Source organism: Erithacus rubecula (genome assembly GCF_903797595.1).
Source record: "Erithacus rubecula genome assembly, chromosome: 25".
Taxonomy (NCBI): domain Eukaryota; kingdom Metazoa; phylum Chordata; class Aves; order Passeriformes; family Muscicapidae; genus Erithacus; species Erithacus rubecula.
In genome coordinates, this window is record NC_136677.1 from 6,323,853 (window position 1) to 6,341,871 (window position 18,019).

Sequence of the window (18,019 nt, forward strand, 5' to 3'; positions counted from 1 at the left end):
TGGAACAAGCACTGTGAAGACAAAATCAACACTGCTGGCAGGTGTTCAGGGCTGCTCCATGGGCACCTGGGGCACAGCATCACTCCAGAGCTCCTGGTGGGTTAGACACAGGGATTACTTCAGGGAATTCATTATCTTGACTTGATCAGAAAGGGACTCTTGTCAAGATTGGCTGCCCCAAATCTGACCTGCAATAAAGAGGAACAAAGCAAAGGTGGAAAATCTGTTTGCACAGTAAATACATTTTTGCTTTCCCCCCCATCTCTGCTTCCCAAAATCTCAGGGCCACCCTGGTGACAGGAGAGCTCCTGGTCCTGCTGGCCAGAGCTCCTGCCCATCCCCTGTTGATCCCAAACTGAGCAGTATTCAAAAGCTGCTGGGACAGGGAAGAGCAGGGCAGGTCCAGCCCCCCTTCCCTTGTGGTGCAGAGTCAGCTGGGTGATGAAGGATTTGGCTGATCCACTTAGGGAACATTAGCAAGTCCAATTTTTTTAAATACTGTTTTTCTCTGTAAGCCATCACTCCATATGCTGACACACTCTGCATATCCTGCAAGACTTCCTGGCAGATAATTTGAAGGGACTCTCTTCTCTTCCAGCTTTACCCTTCCTCTGCTATTTGCTGATAGTTATCTAAATCCTGCTTTTTCCATAGCTTTCTGCTGCCCTCATTTCCTGGGCACAGCATCCAGCACTGCTGCTCCCTGGGCACAGAGGCAGCAGAGCTTGTTACTCCATTCCTGGTCCTCCCTGGCTTTCATTGCCTCTTTTTCCCAGCACAATTAAATAAGGCACAAGAGACACTTCAGATGCCTGATTAGTCCAGTCACTAAATGAAGTTTTAATGAACTCTTATGTAAGTACAGGTATATATTTTTCTGTCTTAGAGCCAGTGTGATAAAAAGGGATTTAATGATTAGAAGTAATTAACCCATCCTGTCCCAGTGGGAGTCTAGGCAAACAGCAGAGTTTTCACACCTCAATTTATCCACCTTTGCAGAGGACAGAGTACATTTCCTGGCTGTAAATGTAGGGCCAAATGGAGTAGTCACAACAGAAGATATGCTGAAATTAATCATGATTTTCATGGGAGCACAAAGGAAGTGTGAAATTACTGAATGGAGTTTCTGGGCATTCATCATCTGGTTTGGATTGTCTTGTGTTGTTTTGCATTTTGCATATAAATAAGTTTTCTGCAAGGAGGATCTTGCAGAAGTGTTACAGAACCCCCTAAAAGTCCTAGGGAAGAGATGTCTCAGGTCACTGTGTTCATGAGCTGGACTGGAGGCAGGGGCTGGCAGGGGTGTCTGAGGTGCCTCTGCCAGTCACTGTAACTCTGAACTTACCTGGTGTGAGCTTGGCTGGGGCTGGGCCTGGTAGAGACATGGCAATTGAATCCAAGGTCTTTACATCATAAAGTCTTTCATTATAATTTTTTCCCAGTGCCGAGGAGCTTTTGCATGCCTGGAGAGCATTCAGATAAATTAAAATCCTATTACTCTCCTCTGGCATAAATATCAAAGTGAATCAAGCCCAGCCATGTCCTCTAAAGGAGACAAGCACAAATAATTGGAGGACCATGCTCCTGCCTTCTAATATTCCTTTTTAAGCTGGAAGGATATTTACTTTTTGGAGGTTACAGTGTTCTTTGGTCTAATTAACACAGAGGGACTAATAACTTTTATAACTTACCATATGCTAATGCAAATTGAAAGACATGTATTGCTTAAATACAGCAATAGAACTTAAATTTTTTATACCTTCTCCTTGCCACCTGTAAGCTTCCATCATTGCCACTGCACCTCTAAGGCATCAGTTCCTGGGCAGTGGGTGTTGCACAGCTTCAGAGCATCCAGAAGGAGGAGAAAAGTCACCCTGGACACAAAGGAATGGGCAAACAAGGGCAGAGGAGGGAGATCCCTGCCAGCAGTGTCCGGTGTCAGAGGGGGCTGAGCAGATCTGGCCCAGCCCAGGCAGCCACATGACATTTCCCAGCAGATAATCACTGAGCTCCCTGGCATTTCAATGAGCACAGTTAATTTTAGCCTGATGAAAAATGTTGTCTTGACAGCCCCAGGGCTGGGTTATCTCTGCCCACTGAGGAGGTTCAGGCCATGGAGCAGCACTGGAGGATTCACCTCTGCAGGATGGGATCCTATAGAGGCCTGGGGAGATCCTGGGGTTGGCAGAGCACCCTGTGTGTCCCTCTGTGCTCCCCATTACCCTCCAGTGAGGTCACCTGGCTGGGGTGGGATGTTTGCCAAAAGTCAGCATCCTCCAACAGCTGCAGAGAGTAAACCCAGGCAGCTGCAGCTGCAGAGTGGGGCAGTGAGGCCAGGCTGTGTCTGGGCACCAGGCACTGTCCCCTTCCCCAGCTCTGCTCCAGGGCAGGATCAGTGGGTCCTGCAGCCCTGGGCAGCCCCAGCCCCTCCTGCTCCTGTCAGAGGCTCAGACATCCCCAGCCCTTTGATGACTGATCCTGATGACAGCAAAGAGCCTTTCTGCAGAGTCCTGGCACTTGTTTTACACTCTGGGTTTCCTCTGCTCTCAGATGTGATGAGACACCTGCTTTAATACACATCACAGTCTATTCTGCATTTTCATCTGCTGGCAAGTAGAACAGAGCTGTTGAGGGAGGATCCCTGGTTGCCTTAAGCAGGAACAGGCACAGCTCAGTGATTGATCTGTGCCTCCAGCCCACAGACAAAAAATCCACTTCTTAGGATTCTGCTATAACGAAAGTATCATCAAAACTCTGTGAAATGTCTATTGCACAACTTGAAACCAGGACACAGTGCCCTGGTCTCCAGCATCCATAAATCCTGGAAGTGGTTCCAGCTTTATTGAAAACTTGATACATCTGCTTCTAACTTCTAGCAAGTTTTATCTCTGGTTTCTATTAAAGTTGAATTTTGCTTGCAGCATGAAGCTGAGCTGCTGCATTAAGAGATGAGAAAGCTGCAACTAATAGTTGACATGTGAAGATTTCTCATATCATTGCATGTTTTCCACAACAGACAGATTGCACACATTTGTATTCAACATACTTTTTCATTTTTAAACCAGATTATGTAGGAGAAAATAAAACTTCTAATGGTCTTAAAACCCAGAAACTATAAGAGAGTTGAAAAATGCCTGTCTGTGACTTCAAGTACATGTACTTGGACTGGAAGAAGGAAAATGATACAGGACCATGAAGATGATGGGATGGAGAGCTCTCCTTTGAGGAAAGGCTGAGACAACTGGGATTGTTCAGAAGAGAAGCTCCAGGGAAACCTCAGAGCCTCTTCCAGGGCATGAAGGGGCTCCAGGAGAGCTGGAGAGGGACTGGGGACAAGGGATGGAGGGACAGGACACAGGGAATGGCTCCCACTGCCAGAGGGCAGGGCTGGGTGGATATTGGGATGGAATTGTTCCCTGTGAGGGTGGGCAGGGCTGGCACAGGGTTCCCAGAGCAGCTGTGGCTGCCCCTGGATCCCTGGCAGTGCCCAAGGCCAGGCTGGACGGGGCTTGGAGCAGCTGGGACAGTGGGAGGTGTCAGTGTCTCTTCCAACCCAAACCATTCTGGGATTCTGCATTCTTTTGGCATGAACCCCCAAATACCACTTCTCTATACCTGCACTGCTTAAACAAAAAAATGTGTAGTCATATATTCTTTAAGGAAAGGATTAACAGCCTTTATCAGGGCCATACATACTGTGGTTAATTCTGCAAGAAATTCAGAGAGTCTGGAATCTCTCTTGAGTTCTTGTGCTCCCTGAAGTGTCAGTGCTTCAGGGCTGCATGAGTGATGTAGAAGAGTAATGTCACAGCTGGTGTGGAACCCGGATCTGAGTCTGTTTGCAGCTAGGAGTTGCACTTGGTGATCCTTGTGGCTTCCTTCCAACCCAGTATATCCTGAATTTTGATTTTACTTGATGGATGGAAGCATATGGCAAATGGATCCCTATGCCCAAAACATCCCACAGCCTCAGATAAACCAGAATTCTGCAATTAAACAGGTGATTTTCTCAGGGATACACAGAGGTCTGAGTCTGGGGATTGCTGTGCCCCACTACAAGGTGGCACTGAGATATTCTGAGCACAGAGGGTGCACGTTGTGTTCCAGTGGCAAGTGGCTGCATCCATGTGCTCTTAATAAAAACAAGGTTTATTGTTTCCACACCTCTTCTGTCATCTTTTCGCAGTCACAGAGGCAATAATTAGCTAGGGACATTACAGATGCATTAATTAACCAGGCTGGAGAGCACAGGGCAGCCTGCAAAGCAGGCACTTAATGGAATTTGAAGCAGAGACAATGGTGTTGTTTACTGGGTGATGTGGGAGTTGCCAAGCAGTGTGTCCCCATGCAATTAAACACCACTGCACATGTGCTAAAAAGGAATATTTGAATGGGATTATGGAGCAATTACAAGTTGTCTTATTGTGCTGGCTCAGTGTCCCCCTGGGGTTACAGAAAGCAGCTCCTGCAGGAAGCTGGCAGCAGCAGTGTTTGGTTGCTGAAAGCTTTCCATTGTTCCTGCCCTAATTGAATGCTTGGAGCAGGACTGGGATGGTGTCCCAGGAGCTCAGGTTCACCTCAGGTGCTCCCCAAGGAGAAGAGCTATTTCAGGCCCAGATTAGAAGGCAAGAGCTCCCTTAGAGAGCCCCAGGCCCCCACACCCCATCTTTGCCCTGAGGACTCCTCCATGGTGCTGGATGCAGCACTTGGAAAACCAGGATAAGAATCAGCTGGATCATTCACAGGACTGATCCTGGAGCCTGCAGGGGCTCCTCTCCTGCTCCCCTTGCTGCCTCTGGGGGAGGCACTTGGAGGCTTTTGGGATTTCTGGTGCCAAACCAGCCCTGTGCAAAGGGAAAAGGACTGGTTTGTTTTAGCCAGCTGTGGATTTCCAACCTCCTGGCATAAGGCAGCACCAGGAAATGGGATTAGCCCTGCAGCCCTGACCCCCCAAACAACAGGAATAGAAGTTCTTGCCCAGGCAGGTCAGTGTAGGATCAGTGCCAGTGACAGGGTCCCCTGGGAAAACTGCACCAGGAGTGGGAAATGAGGATTCCTTGGGCTGCCAGGGAGTGTGGAGCTGACCCTCTTCACCCTGAGGGCTGGGGATGCTGCACCTTGGAGAGCCACCAAAGCCAGGAGTGACCTCACCCTGTTCTTCAGCTCCAGAGAAAAAGCTGAGAGTTTCCTGAAAAGATGCTGAACTTCCACAAGAACTTCTCCTTCAGGCAGCCACACTTGGGGTGATTTTTAATTCCCTGGCTGGTTTTCATGGCAGCCTCTGCACTTCCAGTTCCTTCCAGCCCAGGAAGCAGGCACGCTGGAACACTGTGACTAAGGCTGCACTTGTTGTTCCTGCCCAGAAGCAAACACTCCTGCAGATCTTCTTGAGAGGAAAGATTGGGGTTTCAGTCTGCACTACAGAACTGCAGATGTCTCAGCACTGCATGTGTCACCCTCTCTTCCCCTTTCAAGGAACAAAATACTCCTGTCCTGGTAGATTTAAACCATGGAAAGCAGTAAGAGACTTTCAGCTTTGCAGCGCACTTGCCTGTGTGGGTGTCTGTAGCAATTATAAGAACAAAATATTCCTCTTTTCACAAAGGTGGGATTTATTATTAAAGGAAAGGGTTTTCTGATTGCTCAGAGTGAGAATATGTGATGTGCTCCTCCCTGAAGCATATGACACTGAGACTTTTCCCCCGGTGCATTTAGATTTCTGTCCCTGTGTCCTGGGCTGCAGGAGTTCAACTTAAAAGTATTGGCCAGAAACTGGATCAAGTGTGTGTTTTGAATATATTCGAGTCAGGCCAATCCCTTACCCTCCAGGGGAGAACAGTGGGAGAACTTTGTGAGGTTGGATTTTCTCTGGAAATTAATTACAAAATGAAAAAATAATTAGGTCAAAGAGAAGAAAAATGTTTGGAAGCGAAGACAGTCATGACACTGTGAGGTGACTCCAAGAGAATTTACTCACGGGGGTGCTTATCCCGGCTCTGCAGAGATACTCTTCAAACTTTTTCCAGGAAAATAAACTCTGATCCATGGAGCTGAGAAGCAGCTTGGCAAGTATCAGTTCACTATGATTCATTCAATTGATTCATTCAATCCACAATCCATCAGTACAAGGGATTGAAAACCCCTAAGGAATTTAACAGGAAGCATGGCTGAGAACATCTTGTTTTGGGCAGAGCATCCAGGTGTTTCCAGCTGTGTGCAAGTGAATTGTGGCACTGCTGTACAGGGAATTGTGGCACTGCTGTACAGGAATTGTGGCACTGCTGCACAGGGAATTGTGGCACTGCTATACAGGGAATTGTGGCACTGTTGTACAGAAATTGTGGCACTGCTGTACAGGGAATTGTGTCACTGCTGTACAGGAATTGTGGCACTGCTGCACAGGGAATTGTGGCACTTCTGTACAGGAATTGTGGCACTGCTGCACAGGGAATTTTGGCACTGCTGTACAGGGGAATTGTGGCACTGATGTACAGGGGAATTGTGGCACTGCTGTACAGGAATTTTGGCACTGCTGTACAGGGAATTTTGGCACTGCTGTACAGGGGAATTGTGGCACTGTTGTACAGGGAATTTTGGCACTGCTGTACAGGAATCGTGGTGCTGCTGTACAGGGGAATTGTGGCACTGCTGTACAGGAATTGTGGCACTGCTGTACAGGAATTGTGGCACTGCTGCACAGGGAATTTTGGCACTGCTGTACAGGGGAATTGTGGCACTGTGTCCTGGTTTGAAAGGACAGGTGTCGGCCAGTAAAGGCAGAAGTTTCTCTTTAAAATAGAGACTTTAGTTCCACTCCCCCCAAGTATTATAATTTTTTGAGTCAAGGACTCTGAGGCAGAGATAAGGGGGTAGGAATAACAGCTCTTTTACTAATATATCTAACCATACAAGCAGAAAACAACAGCAGTTGTTCAAATTGCTAACAGAACAGAACAGGTAACTCGGTGTCAGTCCCTTTAGATGCAAGCACATTGTCTCTGTGCTTAGTCCCAGTCCGGATCTGCCGAGGGCAGGCGGGAACGGAGGCAGGAGGGGGAGGGGCAGCAGCGGCCACGCTGGTCTCGGATGGGAACGGGCTGGAGCGGCGGCTCCTCGCTCACCGTGTGTGTCCGGGTGATCAGCTGTGTCCGCAGAGGCAGGAGGCTGGAACGGGGCAGATGCAGGGCAGGTGATCACAGAGGGTCTGGCTCTGCTGTGCTCAGCTGCGTGTGCTGAAGATCCCGGTCATCCTCCTCCGAGCTCACCGGAAACACGAGTCCCCTCCAGGAAGCCTCAGAGGCCCCTCTGTGAGCCACGGCAATTGACCCCTTTTGTCTAGAGTCATCAGAGATCCTGGGTGTAACCCGGCCAGCTCCATTGGCATGATAATGGGAAAAATTCTTTCAACTGACACAGTAATAGAAAAACACTCAACCCCCAACTTTATCCACCCCAAATTTTTTCCATTCCAACATGCTACATCATATTAAAACCTTTAAATCATATACATACATGCAGTTACAGGCACAATATCATAGATAGTTCGCCCTAGAACAAGGTCCCCTTGGGGTATGCATCGGGTCTCTCCATCCTTTTGCATCACCCACCAAGTGCAACCTGGTCCTTGAGCGAAAACCACCCCATGAACAGGATTGTCTTTGCTGGAAGCAGAGTTCACCCATACAGTTTTTCCTAACATGCCTCTCAGGTGTACCACTGGAACCTTATCTCCATCTGCTGCTCCCAAGGGCTCTGATTGGTCAGGGCCTGCTCAGTTAGTGGAACCTTGGGTATTCACTAACCATGTGGCCTTTGGTAGATTGATCTCCCAGTTCTTGAAAGTCCCCCCACCAAGTGCCTTTAAGGTGGTTTTAAGCAGACCATTGCACTGTTCGACTTTCCCAGCCGCTGGTGCATGGTAGGGAATATGGTACACCCACTCGATGCCGTGTTCTTTAGCCCAGGTGTTTATAAGGCTATTTTTGAAATGGTCTCTTTGTCTGACTCAATTCTCTCAGGGGTACCATGTCTCCAGAGGACTTGCTTTTCCAGGCCCAGGATGGTGTTCCGAGCAGTGGCGTGGGGCACAGCGTAGGTCTCCAACCATCCGGTGGTGGCTTCTACCATGGTCAGCACGTAGCGCTTTCCCTAGTGGGTCTGAGGCAGTGTGATATAGTCAATCTGCCAGGCCTCCCCATACTTATATTTGGACCATTGCCCCCATACCAGAGGGGCTTCACCCGCTTGGCCTGTTTGATGGCAGCGCATGCGTCACAGTCATGAATAACCTGAGAAATGCTGTCCATGGTTAGATCCACCCCTCGGTCTCGTGCCCACTTATAGGTGGCGTCTCTGCCCTGATGGCCTGAGGCATCGTGGGCCCATCGAGCCAAGAACACTTCTCCCTTATGTTCCCAATCTAAGTCTATCTTTGAGACCTCTATCTGTGCAGCCTGATCTACCTGCTTGTTGTGCCTATGTTCTTCATTAGCCAGACTCTTGGGAACATGGGCATCCACATGACGGACTTTCACGGGGAGCTTCTCTACCTGAGTGGCAATGTCTTTCCACTCATCAGCAGCCCAGATTGGTTTTTCTCTACATTGCCAGTAGGGAATGTACCTTTCTCTACCTTTCCAGCCAACCCCACAGAGCATTGGCTACCATCCACGAATCAGTGTAAAGGTAGAGCTTTGGCCATTTCTCTCTCTCAGCAATGTCCAAGGCCAGCTGAACAGCTTTGAGTTCAGCAAGTTGACTCGATCCACCTTCTCCTTCGGTAGCTTGTGCAACCTGTCGTGTGGGGCTCCATAGGGCAGCTTTCCACTTCTGGTTCATCCCCACAATGCGGCAGGAACCGTCGGTGAAAAGGGCGTAGCATGTTTCATCTGCTGGCAGCTGGTTGTACGGTGGAGCTTCTTCAGCCCGGGTCACTTGCTTCTGCTCCTCTTCATCAGTGAGACCAAAATCTTCACCTTCCGGCCAGTTTGTAATTATCTCCAAAATCCCAGGACGATTTGGGTTGCCAATACGGGCGCGCTGCTTGATGAGGGCAATCCACTTGCTCCATGTGGCATCAGTGGCGTGGTGAGTAGAGGGAACCTTTCCTTTGAACATCCACCCCAGCACTGGCAGTCGGGGTGCCAGGAGAAGTTGTGCTTCTGTGCCAATCACCTCTGAGGCAGCTTGAACTCCCTCATAGGCAGCCAAGATTTCCTTCTCTGTGGGAGTGTAGTTGGCTTCAGATCCTTTGTAGCTTCTGCTCCAGAATCCCAGGGGCCGGCCTCGGGTCTCACCAGGCACCTTCTGCCAAAGGCTCCAGGACAGACCATGGTTCCCAGCTGCAGAGTAGAGCACATTCTTTACCTCTGGTCCTGTCCTGACTGGGCCAAGAGCCACTGCATGAGCGATCTCCTGTTTGATCTGGTCAAAGGCTTGCTGTTGTTCAGGGCCCCAGTGGAAATCGTTCTTCTTGTGAGTGACCAGGTAGAGAGGGCTCACAATCTGACTGTACTCAGGGATATGCATTCTCCAAAAGCCTATGGCACCTAGGAAAGCTTGTGTTTCCTTCTTGCTTGTTGGTGGAGACATCGCAGTGGTTTTATTGACCTCAGTGGGGATCTGGCGCCGTCCATCCTGCCACTTCACTCCCAGGAACTGGATTTCTTGGGCAGGTCCTTTGACTTTGCTCTTTTTGATGGTGAAGCCAGCTCCCAGCAAAATCTGGATGATCTTCTCTCCTTTCTCAAACACCTCCATTGCTGTGTTCCCCCACACAATGATGTCATCGATGTACTGCAAATGTTCTGGAGCCTCACCCTTCTCCAGTGCAGCCTGGATCAGTCCGTGGCAGATGGTGGGGCTGTGCTTCCACCCCTGGGGCAGTCGGTTCCAGGTGTACTGCACGCCCCTCCAGGTGAAAGCAAACTGAGGCCTGCACTCTGCTGCCAAAGGAATGGAGAAGAATGCATTTGCAATGTCAATGGTGGCATACCACCTTGCTGCCTTGGACTCCAGCTCGTACTGGAGTTCCAGCATGTCCGGCACAGCAGCGCTCAGCGGTGGAGTCACTTCATTCAATGCCCGATAGCCCACAGTCAGTCTCCATTCTCCATCAGATTTCTGCACAGGCCAGATGGGACTGTTGAAGGGTGAGTGGCTCTTGCTGACCACCCCTTGGCTGTCTAGATCACGGATCATCTTGTGGATGGGGATCACAGCATCTCGATTTGTCCGGTACTGCCGGCGGTGCACTGTCATGGTGGCAATTGGCACCTGTTGCTCTGTCACTTTCAGGAGTTCTACTGCAGAGGGGTTTTCTGACAGTCCAGGCAAGGGGTTCAACTGCTTAATGCTCTCTGTTGCTACAGTAGCTATTCCAAAAGCCCACCTGAACCCCTTTGGGTCTCTGTAGTAGCCGTTCCTGAGGAAGTCTATGCCTAGAATGCACGGTGCCCCTGGGCCAGTTACAATTGGATGTTTCTGCCACCTCTTCCCTGTCAGGCTAATCTCAGCTTCCAGCAAAGTGAATTCCTGTGATCCCCCCGTCACCCCAACAATGGAAACAGGTACCTTCCCCACATGTTCTGATGGTATCAGGGTGCATTGTGAACCAGTATCAACTAACACTTTATGTTTCTGTGGCTTTGACGTGCCAGGCCATCGCACCCACACTATCCAATAGATCCTGTCATCCCATGCCTCTCCCTGGCTAGAGGCAGGGCCCCTCTAGCCCTGGTTATTATTTCTTTCCTGGGCATACATAGTGAAGGTTCCTTCCAGGGGATCTGACAGAACATCCTCCTTGCTGTAATACCCTGCACCTTGCTTTTGGGAGGTTGAGGCTACCTTCATTTTAGTGCGGTTCCCTCGGTTAGCATTTCCCTCCCTGAGCTGACGCACCCATGCTGCCAGGACAGAAGTGGGTTTCCCATCCCATTTTCCCATGTCTTCCCCATGGTCTCGCAGGAAAAACCACAGGTCAGCTCGTGAGGTGTACCCTCTCTCCCTAACTGGGGGACGTGAAGCTCTGATTTGGGGGCCTGTGACTCGTACTGGTGCTACACTGATCTTCCTCACCTCCTCCCTCACCTCCCTCATCTCCTCCATCATCTCCTTCCTCATATCCCTCATCCAATCTTCGACCTGTTGGAGGTCCCTGGCCACAGCAGAGACATTGGCCTGCATTGGGCCATTCATCATGTTCTCAAAATTTCTGAGTTTGTTGGCAACAGAACACACTGTCTCTGGATGGTTATCAGCATTAATCATTGCTATGTAGGTGGTATATTGAGATGGACCCAAGGTTGCCAAATTCCATAACATCTGCCCTGTGCACTTGCCCTTGTCAGGGTCATTGTCATGCTGTCCATCCCTCCCAAAGAGTACCTCTAATACTGCTGTCTCTCTCAGCTGCTGGATCCCTTCCTCAAGGGTCTTCCAGCGCATCCTACGGTGGTGCTCCTGCATTCTCTCTCTGTGGACAAACCTCTCTCTCACACTCATTAAAAGCCGGTCCCAGAGGGAAAGGAGGCCTTGCTCCCTTACGAATATCTGGTCCACACCTGAATCCTGGGCCAAGGATCCCAAATTCCTGGCCTCAGTTCCATCCAGTTGAACACCTGTTCCCGTAAGGTCCCAGACCCGGAGTAACCAAGTTGTAAAAGGCTCACGGCCCCGCCGAGCAATGTCTTTACGCAGGTTACAGAGACTATTGTATGAGAGGGACTCGGTGACAATCTCAACCTCTGGCTCCCTTGCTGGTTGTGAGGACTCTCCTTGCTGATCCCCATTATCTAAGTGCCTCGTTTTAATCTTAGATTTCCTAGTTTCCACAGGAGCAACTGCTGCTGGCTGTGGCTGCTCCTGTGATCCAGCTGGAACCTGGACAGATACAACATCTACGGGTTCCGCTGCAGCACCATCTGACTCTCCCTCTTTAGGGCAGGGGGAGGGTTTCTCACCAGCTGGAGAAAAATGCTCCTTCAATATCTGGCTATGCTCCTTCAACATCTGGCTTTGTTCCTTCAACATTTGGCCTATATCCTTCACTAGAGCCCCCACCCACTCTGGGTGGCTCATTTCTGTGGTGGGCTGTGGGGCAGGGTTAGGCTCTAGGGCAGCATCCCTAGTCCCTGGGGCAGAGGCAGGTTCTGGGCCAACATCCCTAGTCCCTGGGGCAGAGGCAGGTTCTGGGACAGCATCCCTAGTCCCAGGGGCAGGCTCTGGGGCAACATCCCTAGTCCCTGAGGCAGGTTCTGGGGCAACATCCCTAGTCCCTGGAGCAGAGGCAGGTTCTGGGGCAGCATCCCTAGTCCCTGAGGCAGGTTCTGGGGCAGCATCCCTAGTCCCTGGAGCAGAGGCAGGTTCTGGGGCAGCATCCCTAGTCCCTGGGGCAGGTATCAGAGTTGTTGTCCAAGCCAATATTCCCTTGTTTCTGAATGCTGAATGAAACAGGCCTATCAGCAACGCCAGCTACTGTATAATAGCACTAGGAATTAAAGCAGATCTGAAATCCTTGAGAACCGGTGGGGTAGCCTCAAAAAACTGGGTGATGGGTTGGGAGAAAATTTCCTGTGCACTCGTTACCTCACAGTAAGTACCATTACTGAAATAACCCCAGAAACACGCAGTTAGAATACGATAGCTCCGGATCCATGCAACCGCTTCCCAGAAAAAATTAAAAACCCATGAATTCCTGACATAATCAATCCACCAAACTAATCGAATAATAGCTACAGTAACTTTGGTGAGGGGGCCCATATTCAAATAAGGGCTTGCAAATGAGAGGGACATGGCTGTGACCACATGGAACACAAACCAGATTAAACTGGACAACATATTGCCACTTAGGAGAGCTGTTATTCCTGTCTTAACTCTCAACTCAGTACCCTCTGCCCTACCTTGGGTGCCAAAATCTGTGTCCTGGTTTGAAAGGACAGGAGTCTACCAGTAAGGGCAGAAGTTTCCCTTTGAAATAGAGACTTTAGTTCCACTACCCCCAAGTATTATAATTGTTTGAATCAAGGACTCTGAGGCAGACATAAGGGGGTAGGAATAACAGCTCTTTTACTAATATATCTAACCGTACAAGCAGAAAACAACAGCAGTTGTTCAAATTGCTAACAGAACAGAACAGGTAACTCGGTGTCAGTCCCTTTAGATGCAAGCACGTTGTCTCTGTGCTTAGTCCCAGTCCGGATCTGCCAAGGGCAGACGGGAACAGAGGCAGGAGGGGGTGGGGCGGCAGCGGCCACTCCGGTCCCAGGCGGGAACGGGCTGGAGCAGCGGCTCCTCGCTCACCGTGTGTGTCCGGGTGAACAGCTGTGTCCGCAGAGGCAGGAGGCTGGAACGGGGCAGATGCAGGGCAGGTGATCACAGAGGGTCTGGCTCTGCTGTGCTCCGGCCACGTGGGCTGAAGATCCGGGCGTCCTCCTCCGAGCTCGCCGGAAACACGAGTCCCCTCGGGAAGCCTCAGAGGCCCCTCCAGGAGCCGCTGCCACCGACCCCTTTTGTCTGGACTCATCAGAGACCCTGGGTGTAACCCGGCCAGCTCCATTGGCATGATAATGGGAAAAATTCTTTCAATTGACACAGTAATAGAAAAACACTCAACCCCCGACACACTGCTGTACAGGGAATTGTGGCACTGCTGTACAGGAATTGTGGCACTGCTGCACAGGAGAATTGTGGCACTGCTGTACAGGAATTGTGGCACTGCTGTACAGGAATTGTGGCACCGCTGTACAGGAATTGTGGTACTGCTGTACAGGGGAATTGTGGCAGTTCTGTATAGGAATTGTGGCACTGCTGCACAGGGAATGGTGGCACTGCTCTGCAGGGGAATTGTGGCACTGCTGTACAGGGAGTTGGGGCACTGCTGTACAGGAATGCTGGCACTGCTGCACAGGGGAATTGTTGCACTGCTGTACAGGGAATTGTGGCACTGCTGGGCAGGGAATTTTGGCACTGCTGCACAAGAATTGTGGCACTGCTGCATAGGGGATTTGTGGCACTGCTGTACAGGGAATTGTGGCACTGCTGTACAGGGGAATTTTGCCACTGCTGTACAGGGAATTGTGGCACTGTTGTACAGGAATTGTGGCACTGCTGTACAGGAATCATGGCAATGCTGTACAGGGAATTGTTCCACTGCTGTACAGGGAATTGTGGCACTGCTGTACAGGAATTGTGGCACTGCTGGACCGGGAAATTGTGGCAATGCTGCGCAGGGAATTTTGGCACTGCTGTACAGGAATTGTGGCACTGCTGTATAGGAATTTTGGCACTGCTGTACAGGGGAATTGTGGCACTGATGTACAGGGGAATTTTGGCACTGCTGTACAGGAATTGTGGCACTGCTGTATAGGAATTTTGGCACTGCTGTACAGGGGAATTGTGGCACTGATGTACAGGGGAATTGTGGCACTGCTGTACAGGGAATTTTGGCACTGCTGTACAGGGAATTGTGACACTGCTGTACAGGGGAATTGTGGCACTACTATACAGGGAATTGTGGCACTGCTGTACCGGAATTGTGGCACTGTTGAACAGGGGAATTGTGGCACTGCTGTACAGGAATTTTGGCGCTGCTGTACAGGGAGTTGGGGCACTGCTGTACAGGGGAATTGGTGCACTGCTGTACAGGGAATTGTGGCACTGCTGTACAGGTAAATTTTGGCACTAATGCAGAGGAATTCTGGCACTCATGAAGGCCGGAATTTTGCACTAATGCAGATCAGGGGGGCTGGGCCAGCCCCAGAGGAGGCCGAGCAGTGGCTCCCTGTGCTCTGGGGTTTGTGGGTCATGGCTGGGGCAGCACCTGCAGGGCTGGGGGTTGTTCCAGCAGGATCCCTGGGAGCTGTTGGTGTCAGCCATACAACACCTCAGCAGAGCAGGGGGAGGCAGAGAGAAGCTGCTTAGAGGTCCCAGCCTGCCGAGCCTTAATCACGAGGTTCGGGGTAGAAGATGCAGAGGTAAATGCATCCCTTTCCCTTTGGGTGCTCAGCTTGTTCACGATAGAGGCTTTTGTGAGGCTTATTAAGCCAAGAGTTTTCCGTGTCCCAGAACAATCAGGTATGGAAATGACACGAAAGTGCTTTTAAGTGCCAGGCATGGTTGGGTGAGCACTTAAGGAAGCTTTGCCTCTAACATCCCTCTCTTTCCACCCAGGGATGACTTGCCAGGCTCGCAGCTCCTACATGGACACCGAGGTGCTGTGGGGACACCGCTTCACCCCCGTGCTCACCCTGGAGAAGGATTTTTACGAGGTGGACTATAACAGCTTCCACAGCACCTATGAGACCCACACGCCCATATGCTGTGCCAAGGAGCTGGCCCAGTCCCGCCGGGAAGGGCAGCTGCTGGGCCAGCTGCCCAGCCTGAGCCAGGACACAGGGACAGCCAGGGAGCATGAGGAGGAGGAGGAGGAGAAGGAGGAGGAGGAGGAGGAGGAGGAGGAGGAGGAGGAGGAGGAGGAAGAGGAAGAGGAAGGCAGGGATCCAGCGGGACAGAGCGGAGCCAACGGGACAGCGGGAGAAGGGAAGGAAGAGGTGCCTGTATAACCCTGGAGCTGCTGGAGCAGAACCCACACACCCTGCTGGACCCTGACTGGGAGCCAGAGCTGGGATTCATGTCCAGCTCTGCTGCCTGCTGCTCATCCTGAGAGTCACTACACTGCACTGTGCCTCAGTTTCCCTCCCTTTTCCTGAGGCAATGAGCTTTGCCCTCCTCTGCAAAGCATCTCAATCTCCATGGACAAGGCCCACTCTTCTCATCACTGTCAAAGCCAAATTCCCACCACTGGTTTATTCATTGGACGTGCAGAACTCTGCCCCTCTTGGGAGGGTGTTTAACCAATCCAGGATGTCCCATCTCAGTATGAAGAATGTGATTTCATACCTTCACTTAATTTGTGAGTCAATGTATTGTAGACATTGTTCCAGCTAAATTAAAAGAAAAGAAAAAAACCTATCTGCTATGTAGTGAAGTGTTTTGCCTTCATTAATTTTACAACCAAATTTTAGTGTTTTCTTCCAGGATCACAGCCATTGGGATTTATTTCCTGCAAAATGTTTGATATGGGCAGAGCACCTTTCCCTGTGGACCTTTAAATGTCTGACCAATATCTTGTCTTCTCCAGCCAAAGTCTTTTGTGTGCTCTTTTCATGGAATCTCTGACACATTTCACAGGCTACCTGTGGTCAGAGAAAGTTTAGATTTTGCCCCAGTGAAGGCTTTCTTCTGGCCTGAATGTCCCAGCTGCAGTTCCAATTGATGATTTAAAACAAAGGAGGAAGTCTCCTGGGGGTTGGAATGTTCTGGAATTTCAGAGGTTCTGGAGTAGAGAGACTGGGTAAGTGGCATTTGCAAAATTTGCTGCTCTTCTACAAAGCATATATTTAAAATAAAGGTTGAGGTGCTGATGTTCCTGCAGCTAATGGGAACACACTGACATAACTGAAGACAACAATTTTGATCTTTAGAAAGAAGCAGAAAACCAGATTTCCCAAAGAGGATTGTCTCATCCAGAAACGAAATGAAGAAAAGCAGTCTGTGAGATAAAAGATTTCCACAAATTTCAACAACACAGGAAAAAAAAAAAGGCCTTGTTGGGGAAAACCTCTTCCCTTGCTGCTCAAACCTTGGTGGAAAAACAGGGCACCTGCAGAATTACTTCTTTAATAAAGTAAAATGAAGAATATATAATATGCAAGAGTTATTTTTCATAGAGAAAGGACTGTATCTGTATCTGGGGGATAAATGTGCATTGTCTGGACTCAGCTGAAATCTGAAATACAGTTTTGCCTCTTGGTTTGAACAGAAAGACAAGATAAACTGGAAACAGAGAGCAGTGGTCTTATTGACATGGAAACAAGGAAGAGAATACAATCTGTAGGGGTCAGAGATACCATTTACTTGGAGATGTAATCTTATAATGCAGGTTTAAGAGAAAATTGTGGGTGTTTTTCTGAGGGGCTGGAAAAATGACCACAACATGTCTGTGTTTTGCTTAAAACCTGTTAGGAGCCAGCAGCCAGCTCAGCCTCCAGGGTGGAGGAATTACCTCTCAGTTGTACTGAACATTTCAAGGGAAGGAACTTCACTGGAAATGCTCATCACTTCTAGAAAGCATCTTGCAGCCTCAGAGTGGGCAGAACTTTTCCAGAGGTCTCATTTTTGTTTTTCTGCTCAGTTTCTTCTTTTTCTATTCTTAGCCTCAGAGGAACAGAGAGAAGACAACAGAGAGAAAAATGAGATCCTTAGAATGGCTTGCTCATTTTCTGAGACCTTCTCACCCAACTTCTGCAAGATAATTAGGTGTAAAAAAATCAAAACTGGTTTCAGATTTTCTTTCTGTGTAGCAGAAGTGATGTCCTAATGCAGGAGATGGAAAAGGAAAGTAAAACTGTGCAAGTCAGAGGCAGTTTGAGCCCTCAGGGATGTTATGTAAGCTCTGCCCAACTAGCTGCCTTGTCCAGCCCAGCTGAATGTGAGAGAGGTTTGATAGGTCCCTGTGAGGCCAGAGACAGAGCCTGGAAAATGGCACTGAACTCCCTCTGCACCTTTCTCCTTCCTGGCTCCTGCCTTCCCCAGAGAAGGTGGCCACCTGCAAATATCCCCAAAGTTCTTTAATCCTCTCATTGCACTCGAGATTTCATCCCACAAAACTGTTCCTTCCTGAGCCAGTCCAGTCTGGGGATTCAAATATCTTCGAGTAAGGAACTGGCTTGTTGCTGGCTGGATATCTGCTGAAGGGTGGGTTGTGCAAGCCCATCCCAGGGTGTGGGGGGTAGGACAAGGCTTGTTCTGTGTTTGGAATGTGCAGATTTTCCCCAGTGACTTCCTGAACTGAGGTTTCAAGCTGTGTCTGCATGAGCTGAGCCCAGGAACTTCCCTGTTTCTGGAGGGTGGGAGAAGCAGCCTCCTGCACTGGCCCCTGAGCAGATCCAGGGCACAGCATCCCCCAGGCTGGGACACCTGTGTTTCCTGCATTTTCAAACCATGTTTTCAAGTCTGG

The 18,019-nt window shown here is 49.8% G+C and overlaps 1 protein-coding gene across 1 annotated transcript in view; it reads left to right on the plus strand.

The window, feature by feature from the left end:
- The window catches only part of KCNJ5 (potassium inwardly rectifying channel subfamily J member 5), a 29,823-nt gene extending 13,126 nt beyond the window's left edge, over positions 1 to 16,697 (plus strand). Inside the window, exon 3 of the mRNA XM_079326694.1 lies at positions 15,172 to 16,697. Within this exon, the coding sequence (XP_079182820.1) occupies positions 15,172 to 15,563 (392 nt within the window). The 3' untranslated portion in view covers positions 15,564 to 16,697. The remainder of the gene's footprint in view (positions 1 to 15,171) is intronic.
- Positions 16,698 to 18,019: the final 1,322 nt, after the last annotated feature.